Here is a 13,740-nt window from a genome sequence, read left to right as displayed (position 1 = left end):
AGAGAAGCTGCTGCGCGTGTACAACTTTTAACGAGAGTCATTGGGCAAAATGGAGTGACGCTTTGCTAGCCATAAAAGATTAAATATTTATCTTGCACATAAAAAAAAGATAGATAGATAGATGATAGATTGATTTTAAAATATTTTACATTTTAATTTAGGTCATTGGTTGTGGCCAGCCGCCAGTGGGACAAGGGACTAATAATCTTAACAGCGCTCACACACAAAAGGGGTGTAGATGGTTAGCAAAGCTGCAAAAAGAACAAGGTAAAAGTGCAGAAAATGTGATGTAACGATAGAATAAAGGTAACCAATGTACAATAAATAATGGAGGGGATTCAGCAGAAGTGACAGTGCTTGCAGCTATTTGCAAATAAAGAAGTTCTTGTAACTTATACAGTAGTATTGATGGCACCACAACATTAGGATGGTGCTAAAAAAAAGCGAGATTTTTAAAGTGAATGACCAACAACCATCATGGCTCATTTGGATTTCATTTTTAAATCCCATTAATATTATGTTTTGTTTTCTTTTTAGGTAATCTTAAATTCACATTAAAAGGAAAATGAAGTCTTTTTGATTTGATGTGAAAATATGTTTCCAATATAACTTTAAAAAAGTATTGCTTTATTTTATGCTTTTATGCTTTATTTTATTTGCACAAATCTCTTAAATCTATTTAGTGCATTGGAAGAAATAAAAATCTAGATAAGTAAATTTTTCTTAACATAAGTGCATTCGTTCTTGAATTGAGGAGTTAAAATATACATTTTACCAATGGAATGAGACAATTTATATTTAAAATAATAAAAAGCAATTGCATTGTCTTATTTCAAGTGCATTTTATCTAAATATCTTATTTTAAGAGTAAAGATACTCATTCCATAGGCAAACTATCTAATTTACCTACTCAAATTAAGGGTAAATACACTTGAATTAAGAAATTTTTACTTATTTTTAGATCTTTTTCCAGTGTGATGACACCCAGGGAGCCCGGCATCCAGGCTGTGTTTCTCGTTTTCCCTCTGCAGCAGATAAACGGAGCAAACAGCTCGTCGCTCAGCAGCGGGGCATTTTTATTCATTGTTTTCTTTCTGTGTCTCACAGCCAGCCACAGCACCAGTCAGCTGTCACAGAAGCTGAAGACGACCTACAAAGCCTCCACCAGCAAGGTACCGGCACCACCCGTGTTAGGCTGCTCGCTGGAGCACAGCACATCTCTCATGTGTGTCAATATTTGAGCGGCTGGGATTCAGCCTCTCTGGGGGGCAGAGAGGGGTGGGGGAGGGAGAGGCTGTTTCATTTCCTTAAAGGTCAGAATCTGCTGAGAATCGGACGTAAACTGAGACATATTTCCCATGCATGCTTGATGTATATTTTGTTCATCATGACATCTTCACTCATACGACATTTTCCTTTGAATCCTTCTACCGAGGCAGCGCTTGTACACTTTCCAGGACAAATTAGGCGGAGCTCGCAACTTCAGCGTGCCCACGTGGGAGTTGTGGAGCGGAGATTCATGGGTAACGTCCTGAATTCTCTGTTTGTCCGTTTGGGCACGCAGTTGTTGGCTGAGTGGCATCTTAACCACAGTCTCACCTTGACTCCTCACCTCTTCTCAGTTCTTCGTCCTGTCAGAAAAAAGACGTACAACCAAAACCTTACCCAAACCACCTTCCTATTTTCTCAAAGACAGTTTAATTAATAACAAAACAATAAATGTAATTCAGTTGTGCACAAAATGATTATATATGTGCTCTTCTATTTCAGAAAATCCTTCAAAATTAGCAGCAAATTCTGGGAAAATTGTTTCTTTAGATCAGGATGGAATAAAGATTATATATTTTTTTCCCCAATGTTAGCTAGCCTAGCCTCTAAACTCGGTCATAATCTTTCCAGAGGGTGTTTTTGTACCAGATCTTTCCTGCAGCAGAGCTTTATCATCTAGAAGTTTCCTGATTGGTTGCTTTGCAGCATCTGCAGAAAGTTTCGACAGAAACATTTACACACTAATTTTTAATTGACTTAGGCTTTTTTTTTTTTTTTTACAGAGGAAATAAATTTTGTCGAAATACATTTAACGCCGATGCGACACAGCCGAAATTTGTGATGTTGCGACAAATGCCGCAACTAGCATACGGAAACAGGAGGAGAGCCAGGATGTCTCCGATTAGGACTTATTTCCCCCTCAGATGTCGATTTGAAAAACGGCATCGAATTTAATTTCCAACCTGAAATCCAAGCATCCCCATCAGCATTCTGACCATTAGAAGAATATGACATAAAAGAAAACTGACACCCATCATACTCGCTCTGTCTGTGGCAGAGGTGTTTGAAAAGGCAAGCAAGTTTCCAAGTGATTCGCTCAAGGCAAAGGGCAAAACACAAACATGTCAGTGGTAAAGACATTTTTTTTTGTAATTTAATGAGGTCAGTTTAGGTGGAAAGCTCTGCGTTTACACCTTTAATCTTTATTTCCTGAGAAGAGATCACTCGAAACAAACACTTTGAATAACACTTCATAATGTATATGTATAAACTTGGCATACACTGTACGATTGTTTTCCCTTTGCAGCACAATTTTCCAGTCGTGCAAGAATTTTCAATCAGGCTGACTTTCCGTTTGATCGTGCATTGTAGTTGTGTAGTGTACAGGGGGTAACGAGGGGCGATTGGCCTCTGGAGACCACCTGCCGATCAGGAATCATAAGGTCGGGAGAAAATCAAACATCGGATGTTGTCGGCAAGTCGCTCAGTGGGCAAACACGGATTTTTCTTCTTCTTCCTCTCAGACAAAAACACAGAAGCATGGCGGAGATGCGAGTGAAATGGAGTGCTTTCTGTAAAATTGACAGACCGTAGTAGCCACGTTTGCTCAGCCACGTCTTTGTCCAAATACGTCGCCCTTCGTTTTTAGGGCTTTCAGCACAAAATTTCATAAATTGCCAAGACAGCGCTGTTCACTCTAGTGAGCTTCATATTCCTCTTCTGCTCATTTGGCTTCTGGATAGACGAGTACAAGTAGCTCCATCTCACTGTGGAGCTGAGTCTTCCTGGTTTTTAGTGTGAGCAGGTGGATCGCATCAGAGCGTCGTGCTGCAGCTTGAGAACATACATCGTGACCTGTGAACTTTTAAACCCTGCTGTTTGGTTGTACGGTGTGAGCTGTAGCTGCGTGCAACGATTGAAAAAAACCATACAGTGTATGCTCGGCTTTAAGTAACCATGAGACAGCAGATTTTACAGAAATTGTAACCTTCCTCTGACCGTAGAAAAGGCTGAAGTTACAGATTACCACCGGGCTCGCTTCTTCAGAAAATCAGCCCAGAATAGCAGTTAAAGAAGCATTTTCTACACAGAGCCACACGTTTGTAAAATGAGGAGACATCGCTGGCCCCGGCCATATTAAAATAACACAGTGTTCTAGATCAATGCCACTCTGAATGCACAGTGATATCATATCAAGTATCATCCACCCGGTCCGTATATTCCCATTTCATTTCCAAATCGTGTCCTAATTAGATAAACGGCTTGAGAAAACATGAGCCTAAAGATGTAACAGGCAGGTATTAGTAAGCTTTAGGAAGCACATACATGAATCATAAAAATAATCCCAACATTCTTATATTTGACATTATCATTTCTGGGAGGGCCCCGATCCCATATTAATATTAATATTAATCTGATATCAGACAAAAAACTAGTATTGAATTTTTATCTGGCTGCATTTGAAATCTCAGATATAAAGCTGATATAAAAACTCTTTCTATTTATAGCTTCTGAAACCTATTGGTCAATATTACACAATATTCTCGGACACTATTATTCTCTGTTTTAGCAATACCACTTGATAAAGCCTTAATTGCCATAATTATGCAGTACAAAATAAGTAATAAAAGCCTGTATGGATCGTAGTGATGTCATATCAGGTCAGTATCTGTGTCGGTCTGTTCTCAAAGCTGCAATATTAGGACACCCCCAAATAGTTTCTGTTGTTTTTGAACCTTGTGTTCCTCATTTATTGTTTTTGGTTTCAGTCAAGAATATTTAGGTGCAGATCTTGTCATTATGGATGCTTTTTATTCCATGGTTAGAAATAATGGTTTGATGTAGAACCTCTGATGAAAACTGGAGGTTCTAATCCTGTATGCTTAAGTTAAGTTAAATACAACTGGACTTCTTGCCTTTTTTTCTCACCCCAATCCTTCAGCTCTGATATGAATTTGGGAGCTAAAGGATTATACATTTTTCAGCTATAACTCCATTTATCACTCTAGAGCAGATCTGCACCCAAATGGACTTTTCTCTCCGCCTCATATTTTAAATGTAGGAAACCTCTTCATCAGAGCTTCGTATTAGAATCTGTCCTCTCATGTTTGAGTGTCACAATGGACCATTTCAGTGTCGCACTGTTTACCAGTTTACCATAAACTCTCCTTATTCTCCCTATTTGTTTCTGTTTTAACATCAAGATAATCACGTTTTGATGTTATTCAAACAGATTCAAAGATTTTTACCCACTCTACCCATTGGAATATAAACCGTCAGTTGAAAGCAGCCTACAGTTCTTAGTTGATCAGGTTTCTGGCAGACAGAGAGGAAGGACCCAAAAAAGCCCTCTGAACTGGTGGACACCTTAAATGGACTTATTTCAGAAATGCACAAAAGGAAGGAAGAGGTAAAAGAGGAATCAGCTAAAGATGGTTGGGGTTCCGTCTTTGGCTGCGGTATCTAAGAACCTGTGCAGGATGTCCTCCAGCATTACGTTCTGCTGCTTTTTAAAGAGAGACTGATTCACATCCAATAATGGCAGACCCAAACTTTGTATTGGCTGATATTATACATTTCTCAGCCAATTGCTTTCGTCAGGGAAAAGGGGGAGTGAATGCAGCCATCTTTAACATCTATAATGCAGTTATGACTCATTTTTTGAGACTGATTCAGAACTATTTACAGCCTAACGTCTTTAATACGCCTCTGATGTGGAAGAAAACCTCATGATTCTCTCAACCAATGGTCAGAACTGAAGAAGCCTAAAATAGCCAGTGTTATTGTTGGGATAAGTCTGGTAAAAAACCACCCGCAGGTTTCGTTTCATACAGGTTGAACCAATAAAAACTAAAAGTAGTAGATACCTTTCATATTTGTGTCTCAGCTCTTCTGATTAGACCAAAAGGTTTTTATAACTCCTGGTGAGGACCATAATGTGGAGAGCAGTCTTTTTATTTTTATTTATATATATATATATATGTTGAAAAGATTGAGTTTTTAATGTTGGGAAAGTTCGCTAGATGCGCTCCAGCACTACCATTGACGTTTACATCCGTAAACACAGAGCACGCCTGCCTGTGATGTCATTGCGTCCTCTACTGTGCATGCAGGACATTTGCAATGTATGAATGCAGTTCACACAGGTAATCACATACAAGTCGCATATATTTGGAAGTCTGAACGGCAACACAAAGAAAATCGGATTTCACAAAAAAAAAATCGAAATTGAGCATCAAGGCCTGCAATGTGAACGTAGCCCTCGTTTATAATAGAGTCAGATGCTTTAAATAGTAGATGTATTTTTTTATTTAAAAGAATGTAATATGATTTGACCACATTTGAAACTGTCCCCTAATGTTTCTGCATGAAATCATGCTGCTGTTTATCTTACCCACAACGTTTGTCGCTGGGCAGTTTTCTACCTAAATATCAGTAGTTTGGACAGAGAAGCAACCTTCGTTTTTTTCACATTTTTGATGTCCAGGATTCTCTTATTTAAGCCTCTTTTTGTTCTGGATGACCAAAATCCTTCATCAGCTCATGTTTTCTACATTAATTTAGTTAAAAGGGACAATGGTGCTGCAGACTGCAACAGGATTACCAGGCCCACAGTTCTGACTGACTTTAGAGGGGATTGCCATTTTCGTTTAGTTAGTTTCTGACATATGAAGATCAGTATCTCAGTCGTCTGTTTTCTTGTTTTCCATTTTAAGAAGTGGCCTGCTGTGAAATGTCATTTTACACCCCAAGGTTAAAAAGAAGTTGTGACTGGATTAAAGTTCCTGCCTACTCTAATTTAAAATGGTAGGGAAGTCATATTTAAATGTCTAATAATTCCAGCTTAAATATGTGTATAAATGTACTCTTCATCAGACATTATTGTCCCAAAATTGAGAAAAATCCTGTCTTAAAATTGGTGGGGGTTTTCTCGTTACCTTATGCAGGCCAGTTAGTTATACATCAGCTTGTACACCTAAATTCGGCCAATCATATGTCAACTGTCATCTTTCAATAAATTTTTTTCGGTCATAGCATCTTGATTCATATTTCCCAGCGAAATAAGAATAATTTACTTTCCCATTGTGCACATGGGGATGGACGTCTGTGTCATCGGCAGGCGTAGAGCTAACAGAACTGGCAGCGTTGCGAGGCAAGGGCTCAAACATGTACGGCTGTTTAAAAAATGTATGAAGGAGACTCCTCCATGACCTCTGACACAAAACTCTCCTCCTCTTGCATGTTTCCTCTGTCCATAGCGTTCCTTGACTGTAGCTACGTTTACATGGACACAAATAATCGGATTGAAGGCCTGATCAGATCACAAATGTTTCATGTAAACATGTCAGACTGAAGATTCTAATCCGATTCGGTCCGATCGGATCTAAATTTAATTCCGAAAGAGAGAGGTGGTTTTTGCCGATCGCCATTCCGATTGGCGTCCATGTAAACACCCATTCGGATCTTAAGAGTAAAATAATCTTCACTGCGCATGTGTGCGACGTCAGCGTGACGTTTTTCCGCCTTGTCAACAACAGGAAACCACCGGTCGCTCTCGCTCTTGTTGTGAACAACATGGCGAGAGGAGTCTAGGAACGCCGACTTATACACTCAAGTTCATTTAAAGCTGCAGGAAGCAGGAATTTATCCTCCTCCTCTTCCTCTTTTCTCTCTCCACAGCCCACTCGCTCTCCCACGCCGGTTCAATCGCTCATTCTCTACATTTTCTCTCGGACATTTCGCTGCCAAGCGCTTTTTTCCTCCTCTCTCCGTTTTTCTTTCCGCTCGCTCCGAGCGCATCGTTTGTCAGGCCTCCCAAAAACCAGACGCAGACAGAACTGCCAAGTTTGGCAGGAAGTTCTGCGCATGCTTAAAAGATTTAATCTGATCCAACGCTTGGTACATGTATACACACGTCATGATCGGATCATTTCATTTAGTGTCCATGTAAACGGAGATTTTGAATTTCCGATCAACCAAGGTTTGGATCGGATCGGGGAAATTTTGCGCATGTAAACGTAGCTAGTGTCGTTTCTAAGTCACTGATTTAATGCTACTAGGTCCCAATGTAATTTCCCATTAGGAACCTACTAGCACTAAGTTGCTAAGTGGTTAGCAAGATGCTTCTGATGCTTGCGAACCTTCCCCACAACAATCCCGCACCCTTGATAATCGACCAATCACACTCACTTTATTCACCCGGGCACCACTCGGGAGAATTCAGAAATGCAACGGTTGGAACAGCTGCTACGACTTTAAAGCATGAATGAAAACAAATTCTCATTCATATTTATTAAATTAAGTTATGATTGGATTTTTATATTTTTTTTTATTTTTTTTTTACGTTTCAGTTAAAATATTTTCAACAGCAAAAAAACATTTATTTTTACTACAAGGATTTTTTTCTACAAATCTTCACCTGTGTGGAAAATAAAAGTTATAGCTTCTGAAAGTAGTACTAGTCAGACTCTGTGGTTGAACCATTCATTAATTCTGGGACTTTTCAATCAACTATGATTACTTAGTTGTTGTTTTTGTTTTGTTTGTTTCTCTCCTCAATATAACAAAGAAAAAGCTAAATTGAATCCAGAGCTCGAAAGAGAAACAGATTCTAATTCTGCTCTGAAAGTAAAACAGAAGAGGACAAGAGGATCAAGGAGGACAGCATAGAGATTAACCTCCTGTTAGCCTCGTCTGCTAACAGCTAATGCATCAGAATCCATTGCTCTAATAAAGCGACCTGGGTTAAAACTAATAAAGTGAACTACCTCTGGCTTTGTTGACCTTTGTCTGGAATGACCCATGTTTCTTTACCACTGTAATCCTTCAATCCACATAATTAGTTCTTGCGCCTGCCATGGATCTAAGCCTGTCGCTATTGTCGCGTGCTTTGGCCTCTGCAGCATGTTCAGCCTCAGCTGTTCCAGCTCTGTTAAAATAGAAACCCAAACCTTACTGTTGTGATACTTTCTATGTGGGCACCTGCAGCAGCGAAAGGCTACTTGTAACCAGAGCACCCGATATTTTTAGACATGTGCCACTCATCTGTCTGCTCTATATACTCTTTTAGATCAGAGAAACCGTCGCTCACAATCAGTTTTTTTTACATTAAATCATTCTGGAATAAATCATCAGGTTCTTTGAATGTCTCATCATGTTATGTCTTTTTTTCAGCGTCACCAAATTGAGCAGGTTTTTGAAATATTTTCAATGCTCTCAAACTTTTGAGGATGAACGAGAGCAGCGGTCTCAGGTTTAGAGATAACCTGAAGCAGATCAGCTAAGGAGATGCAGTAATGCTTAGAAAACCAACTAGCATCTAATCTGTTATTCTGCTTGACCAGAAGCAAAAATTAGATTAGACCCATCCTAAAAGTAACATTGTGATGTTTACTATATAAACATGTTAAATCAGCAATGCCGGTTTTTAAAAGTGTGGAACTTGGGATACTAATCTAGTGTTTCTGTTGGTGCATGCGCTAGTAATGCTACCATACAGAGCCCTGCAAGAGTATTCATACTACCTTAACTCCTCCTTTTTCTTTTACTGGTTTTATATATTAGACCTGCTGAAACCAGAGTGTAACTCTACAGTGGAAGAAAGAAACTTCTTCATTTGCAAAAGTCTGAAAAGTGTGGTGTGCTTGTTTTATTGTGTTAGCCCTGTGCAGAGGTAGTTCATTGTATTTATTGGACGCCAGCTAGAATACACCATCCTCGCTGTGAGACATTGTGCTGTCAGTGATTATGCTCAATATGTTGTCATTATAAGAGCTGTACAGATCTCAAAGGACTGTTTGGAGTGCAAAAGGTGTTCTTCTAACTAAGTCTAATCTTCTATATAGTCAAAAAGCCGTTTTGGTGTTGTTTTAACTTAATCTAAAGCAGATTATGTTAGATTATCAATCAGTTTTAGAGAAATATCTGTAAAAATAACTGGGATAATCTGTCAGTGCAATAAGATACTTGCGCTAGGTTAGACTTCTTTTAGGTGTTTTATTTAATGCTGATGTGAGGACAGAGTTATCCAAAGTGCTGAAAGCCATAGAGTGATGGAGTCACCGATGAGAAGGAGAGGGAAGATGAAAGTTGGTAAATATCACACTTTAAGGATTGGTTATACTCCCCGCAGCAGTGTGTCGAAGTGAGCTTGTCGCAGATATTTTTGATTTGTGCCCAATAATGAAGCGTTGTTATTCCACGCCACAACGCAAGCGGGACAATCACGAACTAGCTGTGGGTCTAGATACGGTCGAGGCGGTGAGGAAGTGGGGGCGAGTTTGTGCGACAACGGAGGGACATGAGGGCGACAAAGAGTGGGGATCCAGGTGGAAAAAGGGTCCCAGCGTTCTTGCACACATCGCTCTTCTAGCTGGTCCAACTTCACGAGTTGTTTTCCACAATGGCGATCATAAAAACAAAACAAACCAGTAAGGTACCAAACAGGAAATATGCATAGTGTAGAACGGATGTAGATTTGACCAATCGGAGGCCTCCTGTCTGCGCCACTTTCTGCAGAAACCTACAATTTTGGAGAGGTGCAGCAGAGCGTCTGCGGAGGGGGCGGGGAATACTTGCGTTCACTTCGACACACGTGCAAACGACCGGGAGTATAAATCAGCCTTAAAGAGATCATCTCAGTATTAACCTGCATTATTATCATAGCAGGATAAAAAAAACAAACCAAAAAAAAAACATTTGGGTGCACCATCATGCTTTGGAAAGGCTTTTCTCCAGCAAGGCAATTAGAGGTAACTGGATATAAGGATAGAAAGAAAATGTGGGGTTCTTAAAAATAGAAATGCATGCCACACTTTTCAGATTTTTTTTTGTCCTAATTTTTTGTGAATGTATCCTTCCCTCTCTGGTTTAAACGGATGCTCTGCTTTGGGTTGGTCTGTTAAGTAATAAAATCCGCTGAAGCTGCTGGCTTAAATGTGATGAAGGTGTGAAGGGTTAGTTTTCATGGTAAACTGCTTCAGAACAATGTCAGTTCTCTCTCTCTCTTTTTTTTTAAAGCATATCACTACCATGTTTCTTCCTTCTCCCTGCAGATAGTCTCCAGTTTTAAGGCCACCTCAGGGTCCCGCGCTCTGTGCCAGCTGCTCAAGGAGTACATCGGCCATCGGGACGGCATCTGGGACCTCGGTGTCACCCGGACACAGCCGGTGGTGCTTGGCACCGCCTCTGCTGGTACACGGTTTAACCAGAATACATTTAATAACCATAATAGATTAAATGGTCCTACACTGCAAACAAATGGAAATCTAAATAAATCATTTTTTTTCTTAAAACCAGTGCATTTGTTCTTTAATTAAGGAGTTAGTGAGACACTTTGCCAATGGGACAAGACAATTTACATTTAAAATAAGAATAAACAATTGCATTGTCTTATTTCAAGTGCATATTATCTAATTATCTTTTTAGAGTAAAAATACTCATTCCGTTGGCAGATCATCTTATTTATCTACTCAAATTAAGGGTAAATACACTTAATTTAATACATTTTTTACTTATTTCTTGATAGTTTTTGCAGTGTAAATATAAAAACCAGAATAAGCTGATTGGTTTGAGGGTCAACAGGTTTCATGGTGTTTCCCTTCCTCCTCTGACAGATCACTCCGCTCTGCTGTGGAGTATAGAGACTGGGAAATGTCTGCTGAGGTACGCTGGCCATGCAGGATCAGGTATGCTGCTGGAAATGAGTCTTTACCGTCTTTTCTTCTGCATTTGGAAAGAAACTGACATTTTCTGATTATTTTTTTTGTTCCAGTCAACTCCATCAAATTTCACCCCACTGAGCAGATGGCGCTCACAGGTATGGATGCGAATACTTTCAGGGTTTAAACTTTTCGGCTGCATCTGCGTCAATAGGTTGGATGTTTCCTGAGACATCCGCAGTGTCTGGGTGGGAATCTGTGTTAATGACTGTTTTTTTTCTTCTGTTTTCCGCAGCCTCCGGAGACCAGACGGCTCACATCTGGCGCTACATGGTGCAGCTCCCGGCCCCGCAGCCTCCGCCAGATGTCAGCGTGAGTAGCTTTGTGCTCTGATTTCTACAGCAAGCTGAAACGGCTTCAAGGGTTGAAGCAGAGAGCTTCTCAGCTGAGGCTCACAGCTGGAACCAGTTATTTACATTAATGCTGGTGGAAAAAAGTGCAGAACTTTTTGTTTCTGTCTAAAAAAAACAAATCTGAGTAAACATTTCTGGTTTAGGTCATAATTTTAGCCCCTTGTCCTGGATGGTGTTGCTTCAATAATTCTGCATGTTGGTCTTTTACTTGTGTTGCTGTCTGTCTGGAGAATTGTTCCAACTGTAGAAACACACCGCAGAGACCTGGAGCCAGGCTTTTAGCTAGCAAGTATACAGCCATACATACCCTGTTTTTGCCCGGGAAACTTCACTCAGATGTTCAAATATATCACAAGCAGTAGAAGCTAAAGTTGGAAAATGTTTATTTTTCCTGCTCGTCGCGCCACATTAACCAATCAGAGAAGCTGATAGACATCACTGCTGATGCAGAATGTTCCCTCCACTGAAAGTTTACTAACTCCTAAATTAACTTAAAATGTCAAAGTCAAATGTTCGCTTTTATTATTATTCTGGTGCCTGCAGTTTTTATCACATACCTGGAAAAAAACCCTGAAATGACTGCACCGATGTTTTCAGGTTGACTTTCTTGCTTAAAAACATATTAAAACTACTTTTCCCCACTGATCACAGCAAGTATAGCAAAGCCGCTCTCTGCCATTGAACACAGGAGCAGCAGAAGCATCAGACGCATCTGGACACACTTTACTGGACGTACTTCAGGAGCATTAAAGATGCTATTGAGCTGCGTCTGATCTTAATGTGTATAAGCTTCAAAAATAAAGTAGCAGGCACTTTTTTGATGCTGAAAGCACGTGTGAAGGTAGTATTACACTTTCTGATTGTTATGATTTAGCTCTAAAACATCTCATGTCTTCATTATGAATTTTCCATCTCTAGTCAAGCACACATACTTCCCATAATCAAAGACAAAAGGTTTGCTGCATTCCACCTCAAAATGCAGGAAATTGTGTTTCAGAGTCTAAATTTCAGTTTTAGCAACAGGTTACTTGTGCTTCTTTTCACGCAGTGTTTTTTAACAGCCTCGTCCGTTTCTGCAGGCTCCGTGTGATGACGACCAGGACTCGTCCGACAGAGAGGAGGGGGAGGTGGATGGAGACGGCCCCTCTGAGGTCCCCACCGTCCGAGTTGCTACAGCAACCCTGAAAAGCCACCAAGGTGTGGTGATCGCAGCCGACTGGCTGGTTGGAGGCCGGCAGGTGGTGACCGCTTCCTGGGATCGAGCCGCCAACCTGTACGAGGTTGAGACGTCTGAGCTGGTTCACACTCTGACCGGTACGGCACTGGCTGATAGCATTGTAGGAAAATGTTACAATGTTTTCCTTTTGTTAAATGGAGGAGAAAACCTGCTGTTTTCTGAAATTGTTTCAGTCCAAGCTGAACTATCAACATGTCGCCAAATTACAGCCTTTAACCTCAATATAATCATCCTTCCACGAGTTTGAAGGAGGAAAAATATGTGGCCTTGGAGGGTTTTGTAGATTGAAACTCTGAAAGCAGCAGCATCCATTTGTCTTCATGGGTCGTCACCTCTAACCTGAATTCTGTAGTAAGGATCCCCGCAGCATGATGCAGCCACTACCATGATTCTGCATAAGGTTAAACCCTAGCTATTAATGTTTTTTTTTCATAAAATCCCAAAAGTCTCTTCTTAGTTGCTCCTATAAATAAAATTTCATGTGTTCAAACAACACCTGCTAACTGGTGCAGGACTCCTCAATGCATCATCCAGGAACAGAAGGTCTGAGTATGCCTAGATCTGCCAGACAGGAATCTGTTTTATTTTTTATTTTTATTGAGATCAAACTTTGACGCTGTGTGTGCAGGCCACGACCAGGAGCTGACCCACTGCTGCACCCACCCAACTCAGCGATTGGTGGTCACTTCATCCAGGGACACCACCTTCAGACTGTGGGACTTCAGGGATCCGTCCATTCACTCCGTCAACGTCTTCCAGGGACACACCGAGTGAGTCTCTGCTCTTCCATGTGTCTTCTTGCTGTCAGTTTTCCCCTGCTGGGATAATGCAGTCTTTCTTTCACCCACTGGGTGGTGCTGTTTGGTCTCCCAGTCCGGTGTTTCCCTCCAGTCACCTTCTTCCCTCTTTTTTCCTTTAGCATTAATCTGCAGACTTTATTGCTCTAAGCCAAATCCTCCACTTGCCTTTCATTCGTTACTGAGCACTTCTCCTCACTTGGACAGTTTTCGTCTCTGTCTCCTATCGCCGTCTCTTCCTACCTCTCTTTCTCCCTCGCTCTCCTGTTCATTCATCTGTCCGTTTCAGCGTTAATCCCCCACTCTGTGTAATTTGGCACTTCGCTCGCTGTTAACACTCAATTGCAGCCGCTCGTTTCAAAGCG

General features: G+C 40.7%; 1 protein-coding gene across 2 annotated transcripts in view; it reads left to right on the top strand.

The window, feature by feature from the left end:
- The window catches only part of LOC119787939 (WD repeat-containing protein 37-like), a 33,349-nt gene that overhangs the window by 11,620 nt on the left and 7,989 nt on the right, over positions 1-13,740 (top strand). For both annotated transcript variants that reach the window (XM_038292012.1, XM_038292013.1), the window contains exons 5-11: positions 1,108-1,172; positions 10,323-10,461; positions 10,884-10,955; positions 11,042-11,086; positions 11,224-11,300; positions 12,421-12,655; positions 13,207-13,348. In XM_038292012.1, the coding sequence (XP_038147940.1) occupies positions 1,108-1,172; positions 10,323-10,461; positions 10,884-10,955; positions 11,042-11,086; positions 11,224-11,300; positions 12,421-12,655; positions 13,207-13,348 (775 nt within the window). The remainder of the gene's footprint in view (positions 1-1,107; positions 1,173-10,322; positions 10,462-10,883; positions 10,956-11,041; positions 11,087-11,223; positions 11,301-12,420; positions 12,656-13,206; positions 13,349-13,740) is intronic.

The sequence above is a fragment of the Cyprinodon tularosa genome, unplaced genomic scaffold (assembly GCF_016077235.1).
Source record: "Cyprinodon tularosa strain WSP-4 unplaced genomic scaffold, ASM1607723v1 ctg306, whole genome shotgun sequence".
NCBI lineage: Eukaryota > Metazoa > Chordata > Actinopteri > Cyprinodontiformes > Cyprinodontidae > Cyprinodon > Cyprinodon tularosa.
The sequence above is the reverse complement of the archived record's forward strand: the minus strand, read 5'-3'. Positions and strand labels throughout refer to the sequence as shown.